General features: G+C 38.0%; 1 protein-coding gene across 2 annotated transcripts in view; it reads right to left on the bottom strand.

Moving 5' to 3' along the window:
- fbxw7 (F-box and WD repeat domain containing 7) overlaps positions 1–13,047 on the bottom strand; it is a 167,332-nt gene that overhangs the window by 95,918 nt on the left and 58,367 nt on the right. For both annotated transcript variants that reach the window (XM_052545197.1, XM_052545196.1), the window contains one exon: positions 4,791–5,534. In XM_052545197.1, the coding sequence (XP_052401157.1) occupies positions 4,791–5,465 (675 nt within the window). In that variant the 5' untranslated portion in view covers positions 5,466–5,534. The remainder of the gene's footprint in view (positions 1–4,790; positions 5,535–13,047) is intronic.

The raw sequence follows: 13,047 nt of genomic DNA on the forward strand, positions 1-13,047 counted from the left end.
CACATACTTTAATTACACTTAAATATACTTAATCTAATTATACGTACTTTATACCTGCACTACTGTGTAAAAGTCTAAGTCTTTGGCAGTCTGTTGTCAGGCTGCTTGTGCATTCAACAATCTCACTAGATTATTATTAAAATTAATGGCAAAATGAATGTTTGGAATTGTAAACTGATATTTCTACTGATATACTAAAGCAAAAGATCTAAAATAACTGGCTTAGAACCCTTTTTCGGGGTGAAAATACTAATGTGCCTAAGACTGTATACTAAGACCAAACAGTCATTCACAGAATTTATTAAAGACAGTGACAGGACTCATTTTAACTAAATATCAGAGTGATGGACACAGATACAGTAGAAACATTATGTCTGGTTTTGTATTAAACAATGACCCAAATAATGAAATACATTTATTAGCCATAGATTAAGGGAAGCTTGGGAAATGAAAGCATCCAAGGAGCGTGTGAATGCTATGGATTTATTTTAAATATTTTAAATATTCTTTAATGTTATCCTTTTTAGGCTTTTTTAAGGCTTTTTTTAAAATTCATTTATTTTTAAAGAAGTATCGATTCAGACACCGTTTAGGCAATGGTACCGTTTTAAAAGTATCGAAATGGCACCAGTATCGTATAAAACCCAATCCATACCTAACCCTAATCATAATGCCATAACACTCAATGTAAAATGCTAAAAAACAAAAGGCACAAGCCAAAGACATACTTAAATTAAAATGAATTCAAAAATAATACAATTCTTGCCAAGGCAACCAAAGATTACTCAACATTAAGCAGTGCAAGAAGATACAAACCTTATTTTCACCGTTGTTTGATTTTCAATGCCAAATATGGGTTAACCGATAATTGGTCTGGCTGATAATCAAAGTCAATATTAAGCATTTTTCATTACAGGGATGCACCACATTTGCTGCCGAAAATTGCATTTTTGTTTTTTTGGCGAAAGACAAAAATGGCTGGAATTACGAGCCGAAAATATACATATAATAATATAGCCTATACGTTCATTATCAGCTTGGATTCGCGCAGCTTGTCAGTTAACAAATGGTTCTGTGTAGTAATAGCTGCTCTATGTGAAATCACGCACCTGATGGTAATTACCAATGATTAGATAACTGGCTTTACTGACTAGATGCGCATTAATCATTGGCCGATATATATCGTGATTCGTGCACCCCTAATTTTTACACCAGACGTATACATCGGTTTAAAATATCAGTTATTAATCTATTTGATCCGTAATAAATATTACTGGCATTGGCCCTGAAAAACAGAAATTGGTCCAACCCTTAAGCCAACTTAATGATATGGGCCTTATAAGCAATTTAAAAGCTAGAGGCAAACATTTTACTCTGATATACATTTAAAATCCAAATATTTTACACAAAATATACTATGGCGTAGCAAATCTAAAACATGGCGATTAACAAATAATATGAAATCTGGACCATAAGACAGCATACCAACAGTGACAGCAGCTTAAATTGAGCCAGTAAAATGTGAAGCGATTCTCTTTTTTAAAATATAATTTGTATCATTTTCTGAGCTGCAATGCAGGTCGGAAAACTTGCACAACACTGTGCAAAGTAAAACTGTTTGTTCAGATGACTCTATTCAGAAAGCTGGAAGAACATTAGGACAAGGCTTTAAAATACTTGAGTGTCCAAGTAAGGTCAACAAAACAACTTAAAAACATCTTGTTCCCTTCGCGCATTACAAGACGGCTCCCACTAAATGTTTGGATGAAAAAGTCAGATATTTTTAACAGTGTACTAAAATATTCTTTATATATTTAATCATTTACACATTTTCTCTCCAAACATTTCTGTGGACCCCTAGCACCCTCTTGCGGACCCAAATGAAGCGCAACAGTCTTAACAATAAAGGTCAACTAATCAACCATATTAACCCCATCCCTACTAGCCAGACAGCTCACTAGTAAAAAAAAAAACCTTGATAAAGCGTTCACATCCTTTTGATAATACCACACATCACTGTTCTGTGAACTTCAGCCCTGCTGTGGCTGCCTCAATCAGATAAACACTGTGTTCTCATCCAAAACACACAGCGGCTTCAAAAGGCGGATGAGACGCTCTCCACACACAGATGTGATAAGATGTTCTCTGGAGATTCACTCACCAGTAACAGTGCGACCTTCTTCATACTGCGGTTCCCCATGACAGCTCGGAGAGATTCAGCTCAGTCACAGACAGAAATGGTAAAAGATTCGCAGGTCGTCTTCTGTCAGTGCGCTGACGAGCGTGTCGACATCATGAGGATGAGGAGGGTCGGGGCGCTCTTGCCTTCCCTCCCCTCGCTCTTCTCCATCTATGCTCATTTCGTTTTTCCTTTTTGCTCAAAAACAGCCCCAATCTCTCTTTTTTTTATTCAGCCTGACCAATACACAACATTGGAAAGAAACTGCTTATATGTGCCACATGGCTTGCCAAAAAACACACGGACATTACTGGTGTGAACGTCACTGTGGCTGATAAACCTAGGTCATACAATTCAGAGCCACAGAAACACGTCTCAATCATTTTGGTTGGCTGAAGAGTCAGCTTCTGACCAACCTGGCAGGGTTCGGAGGTCACTTTCGTCTGACCCCATCAACATCAAATGCATATCCATACAAATAAAGAATGTGGTCATATGTTCGTCAATACAATACAGATACAGAAAACAATACAGAAAAGTTCAGAAATTAAGTTCAGTGTAATTAAATGGAATGACCCAAGGAAAAAGTAACACACTTGCTGAAATTTATTTAATACTTTGTACAAAAGCCTTTGTTGGTAATGATGACAGCTTCAAGATGCCTCCTGTATGGAGAAACTAGCTGCATGCATTGCTCTAGGCTTGCCACGATAGACGGTGTACTGCCGCGACACCGGTTACATCACTTTCCCACCGCTGACCCCCACCATTGATTTCAGCTCAGTAAAAGAACAGACACTACAGTTAAAAACTGAACGTGGCTGCTCAATGCAATGTGCTGAATGAACGTCGCATCACAGAGATCAGATTTAATTTATCCAGTGAGGAGAGTGAGTCAAACTGACGGAGTCAAAGAGTGAGGTGAGAGAGACAAGATGATGGTGGATGATTTAGTTTAGAATCGAAATGCAAAATCGCCTGTTTGGCAGTATTTTGGATTCTGAAAACTTGTTGAATTTTGCTGTTACTCTAAGGTGATTTTGGAAGTTGTATTTAAAATGTTTTTTCTTATTTAATTGGTTCTAAATTGTTTGCTGATTTTTATGGTGGGGGGGGGGGTTGTTGGGCGTGGCCTAGTGGTGAAAGAGTTTGACTCCTAACCCTAGGGTTTTGGGTTCAAATCTCGGGCCGACAATACCAAGACTTAGGTGCCCTTGAGCAAGGCATCGAACCCCCAACTGCTCCCCGGGCGCCGCAGCATAAATGGCTGCCCACTGCTCCGGGTGTGTGCTCACGGTGTGTGTGCACTTTGGATGGGTTAAATGCAGTGCACGAACTCTGAGTATGTGATACCATACTTGGCCGAATGTCATGTCACTTTTTTCTTTTTCTTTTACTACATTTAAATTTTGTGTCATTTATTCATTAAATTTGCCATCAAGGTGTATGCCATGACTCCAAGCTTTCTTATTCCTTTTGCTAATAAACTTTCTGTTATATATAGACTAAAGTGAGTATTGACGTGGTATTTTGTTGTTGCATTCAAGCAACTGACATCAAACTGCCACTAATTTAGGCTATTTAAAAGTGAATATATCTACATACATATATATATATATATATACACACACACACACACACACACACACTGAGAAAAATGGTGACACGTTTTATCCTTATTTTACCTGCTGTATGAACAACCAGTCCAGTTAAATAAAGCTCAAAGGCTTTCCTTTTGAGGTCAATGACAAGTAAAAACAGGCATCTTCTAGCGTAATACAAGCCTGTTGTTCGAACCCTCAGACATGGACAGGCCCAGACCAGATCTGCAAACTCTTTCCACAAAAATCCCAAAGAAAATACAATCTTGTGTGCAGATGATATAACTGATGATATAACTTTAACTCAGGTCTCATCAAAAGAAAACAAATAATTTACTAAAATCATAAAAAGCTAAAATTAAAATAAATGCACAAAAAAATAGAAAACTGTAAATGTGATCATCAAAGCTTTGGAAATGCAATGTGCGCAAGGATACATTTTTCAAAAATGCACAAAACTTCCACATTTCTTTCAGAAATAATGGGTCAGGTAACCCTTTAACCATGAACATGCTAATGTGTTATATTATCAAAATCCTAACTTAAAATCTCAAAGGGGTAACTAAGAAAATATGTTGTTAAAGGGGTTTCGACTGACAAATAAATAAAGTCTCTGCTTTAACAAAGAACTTCCATCACCCAAGTGATCAAAAAACATCAGAAGAACTGTAGGAGAAATTTCCCTGAACACATTCAATGCATATTTTTCATATTATCATATCAACATTTATTTGAAAGAATATTCCTCGCAATAATCTGGTATGTAGTGCCTGGGCTATGACACAGTAGTAGCTTTCCCTAACCACTCAAAATCAAGTCTCAAACAATGATTGTTTTTTTTGTTGTAAAGCCAAAAGTGGCCAGTAGAGGGAGACAAACACCATGATGTAGTCCCATTAAGATTCTCCCCAGATAGGACACTTTTTATTACATTATACTTAATCAGAAGAATAATTCCATTTAATCATCTGGACTTTAAAACTAGATAACAGTTCAATTTAGTCGCTTACCTTATTCTTGCAGACAGAGGGTGAGCTTTGGTGTTGTCCAGAGGACTGGTCCGTGTTATCATTAAGGTCCGACACACTGATCCTGATGGAGGGAGAGTGGGGGCCTTCTTCTCCTTCCTCCTCATCTTCAGCCTCCTCCTCCTCTTCCTCCTCCTCTTCCCTCCCACTCTCTCCTGAATGCTCAAACTCATCGCTATCCTGGTCCATTTCCTCCTCACCATCCTCCTCATCCTCCGGCCGGTCATTGTCTTCTTCTGAACGAAGTCCCACCTGTCCTTCCCTTCCGGCATTATTATTGTCCTCCTCCTCCTCCTCTTCCTCACGATGCCGTCTATGCCGCCGATGCTGCTCCTGCTCCCACATCCACTGGGCACCCTTCTCAGCCCCGTTCACCTCGCTCCTCCGTCCTTCATCCACCGGCTCACCTCCGGAAGGCCATGGCTCCTCCTCTGCCTCCCTTGGCTGCTCTCTTCCAGCCTCTTCCTCCTCAACAGGTTCTCTTCTCTGTTGCTGTGCCACCTGCTCCTGCTCCTCCAGCACCCGATTCATGTGCTCCGCCTGGGGCTGAGGTGTGCGGCCGGAGGTGCTGTTACCTGCCCCCGCTGCCCCAGGCCTCTGCCTCTGCTCCTGGGCCGCCCTGCTGCCGCTGCCCCCCGACAGCAGATCCTGGTTCATTTCCAAAAGCCAGCTTGCTACCTCCTGCACCTTCGCTAGGCTGTCTGAGGAGGACAAAGACTTGGCATTCTGAAAGAAATGGAGACAGGAAATGGTTGAGAGGCGTACAGGTGGATAGGATAGCAACGACAACAAAAAAAAAGCAATAAAAAGCATATACATGGACTGGTTGTATTAAAAAAAAAAAAAATTAATCATTCTCTTGTTTGCATTACAAGTGCGCTGAAAGTGGGTAACTCATTCTTTTATTCATGCCTGTGAAATAAAACAATGGTGATTTGCATCTAAGCTGGGAAAGACGGAATATGAGCATCCATCAAACAATGGGCACCTCTCCTGCTTGGCAGCTGATCATCTACACTAGGCTTGGCCTGGAAACCCCAGCAACAGTATCACTTAAACTCATGCAAACAAACATTTCATCGCCGCTGACGGTTCTGTGTTCAAGTTTCTGTTTCTACTGTTGCATTTCAATTCTACCGTTTTAACCAAAACCCTCTTTATTTTTAGTTAAACGCTCAAATCTAGGTTCTAAAAGGAAGGGAAAATAATTAATTGCATGTGTATTGTAAGTAGTGTAAGTAGAAACATTCAAAACACTGGAGTCAGACGTTTTGTTTGTTTGTTTAACAAGGATACATTAAATTCAAGTGACAGAACACTAGAAATTTCAAACAAATGCTGTTTTAAAAACTTTATTCCCAAAAATAAAAAATGGACAGTTTCCACAATAACAAAAAGCGCACAACTGTTTATAACACTGATAAACAATGTTTCTTAAGCACCAAATCCGAATACTAGAATCATCAGTGATCGATCATGAGACACTGAACACTTGAGAATTTGGCTGTCATTACAGGAACAAATAACACTTTAAAAACACACACACACAAAAACTGTGATAATATATTACAATATATTACAGTATCTTTCATCCAATAATTGCTTCCTTGGTGAGCATAGTTCAAAAACACTTTCAGTCTTCTCACAGACTCCAAACATTTCTGTAAACAGTACAGCTATTTCAGACCAGATTCCAGATTCACTATTCAAGTAGAATTCAGACAATCGAAACCCAAAAGAGAGTTCCAAAAGAACAAATACAGTCACTGACAACCACAGCCAGCCAGCAGGGGGCATCACTGCCAAATAAGATCAGTCCATGATTCCAGACACAAACCACGTCTGCAGCAGGAAGTACACAATAATATCATGTTACCGTGAGGATGCCCCACCTGTGAGAGTGAGGTTTTGGCACTTTATCCCAGTACTGCAATGTCACTCATAGGTTTTGTAAAATATGCTTTAAGTACCATTTGGTTTTAAGGCTAGTTAAATTTCAGTAAAGCGAGTTAAAAATAAAAAAGACCATGCCAGCAGAGAAAAATCCTTATTAAACCATTCAATTAAATCATGTGCTTACTTCACAGAGACAGAAGGCAGTAAAAACAGCAGATAACAGCGTGAGTGAATGCAGGGATGAGCGGTGTAATCCAATCAGAGCGCGAGAACACGTGAGTTTGATAGAGACCTGATTAAGATAATGGAGCGCGCACACAGATGGCCAGAGATGGCAAGTGATGAAAGAAAGACTGACTGCACAAATGTTGCTGTGGGCATAAAATATACTAGACAAATACACAAGAATACAGCTACAAATAGTGCTACTTTTTGATTACCTGTAAACTGAAAGATGACAGTGATTAATTTAAGTTTGAACAAGTGGCCGGTTCTGGTTTCTAATCTAACAGTTTCAATAGCTCTGAAGACATATTCATTTAGGAATCTGAAAATATTGACCGCACTGGTCAGTCAGTCAAGTCAGGCACTACTAATAATGCAATAAAATAATAACAAGAAACATTTAATATATAATTATTATACACCGATAATAATGAATTATTTTTAATATAGCAACAACATGCTTTATGAGTCCAAATGCTGTAGTTACAGTATCTACCACCAGGGGCTAACAGAACCATGAAACACTTCTTTAATGCAAACATCCAGCAGTACTACCATCAATCATCTATTCATGCACTTGATCTATGCGTTTACTCCTCTCCGAGGTCTGGATTATGGTCTAATCAGAGCAAATATATGAAGCCAGAGACCTCAGGGCAATTTAAACGGTTTAAAGCATCTGATTAGATGAGCTTTTTGATTACCGAATCGTTTCCTTTATAACACGGAAGATGAGAGCACAATCAGCCGAGATCCAATTGGAAAATAATTATATGGCGGTGAACTTCAAATATACATTGCAATTTCCCTTCCTATACGGAGGCTGAACAAGGCGAGCTCTAGGAGAAAACCTGGGCAATCTCTGTTCATTAGCATGCTCAAAAAAAATGACTTGGCTAGGAGTTAGATGCATCTCAATGCAAACAAAGCGGCTGTGCCTGGTGAAGTGGGCCATTTGGTTTCTGGAAGATGCTGGAATACATGTTAGTATTCATGTCCTGCATGCTGGTCTATCTGTGCAACTGTATTAGACTTGGAACACAATTAGTGCTGTTAGACTGCACAACTGAACTAGTGTGTGATCAAGTGACAGAATTGCAATCTAACTGGCAACACACACACACACACACACTATTACATTAAGCCTCATTTGCATTGAGGGCGAGACTGTTAAAGTGTATGAAAACTGCCTTAACAACAGTAATTTGGTTTAGTACGCTTCACAGATACAGCATGCGTCTTATCTCGCCATAGGTTTCTGCATTTTTTGAGGACAGACGAGTAAGTCTATGCTCTGTAAAGTGGGGTAATGACGTTCTAGATACATGTTTAATGACTTGTTGGAGTCTTAGTAAGAAATTGTCAGAATGAAGAAAGACTTTTGAAGGTTAATGACAGGTTCTTCATTTTTTGCCCTTATGTGTGTGATTGATTTGCAGTATTTTATGCACTTGAATTAAAATGGAAATTCATACATTCATAGACTTGAACATAGGCTACCTCCTCAGTTAAACAGGTTTTTTATTTATGGATTAAAATTTAGATTTTTTTTTTTGTGGAGAGCTTAAAGTCTTAAAATAAAGAAGAAATATAATAAAGAAAAGCATAATATATTTTTTCTAGCTAATGACTAAAAAAAAAAAAACATACAAAACAAAAACCACTGACAGCCAATCAAAATCCATCTGGTAGGGAGAGAGAGGAAAAAAGGAAATGTAGCACTACTTGAAGACCCTGAACATGTCATGGTTAATATGTCTCTTAAAATATCAGATAATAAGATTTTGACAGCAGAAGGGTAATTTATAATATAAAATCCCATGTGGTGCAACTGTGCAAAAGCTTAATATTTATGAATTTCAAATTCATGAAAAAAAAAAAATAAATAAAAAAAAAAATAAAACAATGCATGTAAACTTAAAAATGAAATGAGTAGGCTATTTACACACATGTATTCAACATGCAAGGAAAAAAATACCTTTTGATTATATCATATACCACATGATTTTCTAAATAAATAAAATTAAAATAAAAAGATTAAAAGTAAAAGATTATCAAAGCCATATGAAACCAAGATGAACAAAGACTACCTTTCCAAGAACTTGGCATGTTTTTGAACTTTAATTTTTTCTCGTCTTTATTTTTTACACTCATTTGTCATTGACCCTCAAATCACTTGGGAAAACATCTGAATCATTCAGGCTGGGAATTTCACCACCACAAAATAACCCAAAGTGCCTGGTTTGAATTGAGCTGTAAGTGAACTAGAAAAACACAGTTGAAGCAAACAAGTCTATTACAAATTCATCAAATTATCAAATTCTTGCATCAAAAGCAAACAAAATGGCTTCAAAATGAACTAAAATACAACATGACTAAATGAATATGGCAGAGTTTATGCAATGACATAGGAAAAACTCCAGAAGGTTTATAACAGTATTGCTTTCCAGGCATGCGCTCTGATATGAAAAACTGGAAGCATTGCCTTAAAAAGAGAAGCATTTGGCTTGGTTCCCGGGAAATGCGGCCAGCCTGGCGTAGCTGAGCAGTTTGATAAGAGAATAAGGTGCATCATTTCTTCAGTTATTACCACTGTGTACACTTCAGCAGCAGATCATTTATCTACATCTAAAAGGGCTGAGAGGAAGGTGAAGCCAAAATGGGTTTTGGTACATCCTCTTAGAGGGAACGTTAGCAACAGAGGTGAAGGGGAGGAGGAGAGAGCAGTGGTATTATTGGTTTTACGATGTCATTTCCTACAAAGCTGCCAGACTGTCATCTCCTCTTGGACACCTCAGTTACAGGAAACATTACGAAGGAACAGGAAAAGGAAGAAAACAGAGGGTTATTTTTATTAACCTCAGTGCTAACTGGATGGGTCTTTATGATAAGAACCAAGCTAAATAAATGGAAACCCATCACCTGGTTTTGCAAATGACTCATTCATACAGAACTGCTCCAATTCTTCTTGTTCCATTAGCAACAGAATAAGACAAAATGGCCCATTTGGTAGATTCGCAAGTACAAAGACAAACTCAAATTTGGGGAAACGTGGAAAACAGATCTCCCACTGAAAAACTCAATTAAGGGCTTCTAATGGATTGTAGTTTAGTTTCAACAAGAATGGGAGATTGTTTGTATGAAAAGACAGTTTATTTGAGCTTGAGGCAGAACTGGCTGAAGACTCTCCTCTCCTAAAGTTAAAACAAGTCACCTAGACTATCCATCGACAGGCAACAAATCGCTATGAGCATCACACTGGAAAACCTCAATAAGTCTCCATAATTAGCTTATGCAGAAACCATACAACCTGGCATTAAAGAGATTTCTGTTACAAGTTACTGTAGTGTGTTTAATAGGAAAAAGAAAAGATGAAAAGGAAGGATTTGTTACAGAGTGAAATATGAGGCAGATCAATCATCCTATATTTATGTAATGACCATGTGTACTTGGCTGATCAAGTCCAACTATGAATACTTCCCTACTATATGTAGAGTGGAAAACAGTGTTATAATTTCAGACATAACTCCACATATAAAAAAAGTTAATAAATAAAAGTAACCTAAAAGTTCCCAAATGACTTGACCACTCAGGCCACAATTCTTAAGTGTGCAACCAATGGACGCTTTACTCGTGAGCCCACTGTAGAGGAGTTGTGAATTGCAATGAAACAACGCAACTGATGCTCTGAACCCCATAATAATGACAACTTGATTGATGTTCTACTTCTACGTCTGGATTTCCTTCATAATACACAAATTCATATTAACACAAAGGTCATAAAGTATGGTCATAAAAGTAAACATTTCCCACTAGTAGTATTCTCCTTTCAAAATACTGCACAGCCACTAAAAACTACATATGGTTTGACCAGGTAGGTGGGGGGGGGGCATGAAAGTAGGAAGGGAAAAGGGAAAGGGAAGTATGAAAGAAATAGAAGTAGGGCAGAAAAACTGAGTAGATAGTAAGGAAAAAAGGAGGAGGAAAGTGTAAAGTAGGAAGTAAATGGGAAGGAATGAAAGGGGAAAAGAAAGTAAAAAAGAAATCAATAGGAATGCAATAAGGACCAGGAAAGTGTGAAGTAGGAAATGGAAAGGAATAGAAAAGGGAAAAGGAATTAGGAAATAAGAAGGAATGTTGTAAGTAAAGATATGAAAAATAGAGTAGAAAAAAGGAAGAAGAATGTAGGAAAGTAGCATATAACCAAAAATGAGAATTGAAAAAAATGGATTAATGAACCAAAAGCAATGGTCAGATCTGTCCTTTCAGTTAATTAAACACCAACTGTCATCACTAGCACTTAACTGGATTAAGCTGGTATTTCTGATGTCAGCTTAATGACACTAGTTTGTTGCCTTTCATCATTTCATTTACTTTGACTTGATTTTACAATCCAAAATCACAAGGTTACTGCCCAAGACCTTTTCACACATAAGTGCGCTGTTCTTTTGTCTATGTCTTTTTACCTCGCCTCCAGGCATTATAGAAAGGAGAAATAAAATCAGCTAAAGGACAGAGACACGGCCAGGTGTAAACACAGCTCTACTGTGGTAGAATGACTCACAGCCCTGAGGGGAACATAGTCCTCATTCACAAAATAAGGACAAGGTCACTGCAAAAAGCTTCTGGCTAGCTGCAGCGGTGAGGTGACTGCTGCTAGGGTTTTAGTGATGACTGCTGAGTGAAATCAGAAAGAACTGATAGTGCATGTTTTATCATTGAATGGTCGACATGAGTAAAGTTTTCTAAATTGATTTATTGTTATCAGATGGCTATTATTATGCTGGTTAAGCTTAACAACCCTAACATGAAAAGACTTATTTGCATTTAGGTCTCCACCAAATTTCAATATGGGTGCATCCCTAATGTTTTCTAAAGCTTTTTTCCTCCACCAATCCAAGTCATTTGAGCTTTCCTGAGAGCAGTGATTTTACAGTCAGCAGAAAAAACTCTGAGACACACAAAGAAAGCATTATTAAGAAGGCAGGAAGCCATTCACAGCAACGAAGGAAATCAGTGCAAAAATAAATTTGTTTGTGTCCCACAGGCAATGTGTGCAGGTCATGTTTACTTCGGCTCAGGCTGGTATCAAAAATTAGATGTCAGCTCCAGCAAATCTAATTTGTAAATCATGAAGATAAAGCAACAAGCTTCTTAGGATTTTTTAGTAACTTGAGGAATAGAAATATAAGTTTTCCTTTAATTAAAACTTGAATGTTGCAAGTGTTGTTAAATAGTTTTAGTGAAATAATTCTAAGCTTATTAAATCCAAGCTGCTTTGTGGTACTTTAAGGTATTCACTGACATTAAGGCACCATTTCAGCATGTGACTTCTGTGTCAGTTTTGCTCTAAACTTCACTCCACACTTCAGGAACCCTTCTAGAACACAACTGGTTTGAGGTAGCAGAAAGAGATCAAACATCATATTTCATATGTTTGTTTTATTTTTGTACTGTCAATAATTTTTTGCAGCCAATATTTTGGCACAGCCTCCCATGCCACCTTCCAAACTCCAATGTTAATGAGCTGCAGATAAAAACTTGAGAGAGCTGAAGCAGTCCCTAAAGTGCTCCTTCAGTGCTGGGTTTAATCGCCAAATCAATTCTCTGTTCAGCTGAGACATGCACTCTAATGCAATGCACAATTCAAACTGACCCATACAACAGCAAAAGTATTTACAACTAGCCGGCACTTTTAAAAAAAAAGGCAAGTTGAAGATACTCAGCAAGTTAATAAATAATATTCAATCATACATGCTTAAAATATTAATATTACCTAAACATCTGAAACATCCCAGAAAGCCTTGAAGACCCATATTTGAATGTCCTCATACATGAACAGATATATTTATATTTTTTACTTTTTAAATAACATCAGATGTTCTAATCTCACCTACGTATAGCTTGTTAACTGACTTGAGCATTGCTCTCCACATTTTTGCAAAGGCAAAAAATAGACAATGATACTGACTAAACGCTTCTGCCAGTCACTCAGCCAAAGAGCCCGAGTCTACAGCCAGGACTTCTTTGCATTTAAGTGCTTAGGCAATATGTGTCCAGCCAGCAACCATGTGCCATTGTGGATGTGTCTGTATGACTTTGGCAGACCGTAGCACCA

The sequence above is a fragment of the Carassius gibelio genome, chromosome B1 (genome assembly GCF_023724105.1).
Source record: "Carassius gibelio isolate Cgi1373 ecotype wild population from Czech Republic chromosome B1, carGib1.2-hapl.c, whole genome shotgun sequence".
NCBI lineage: Eukaryota > Metazoa > Chordata > Actinopteri > Cypriniformes > Cyprinidae > Carassius > Carassius gibelio.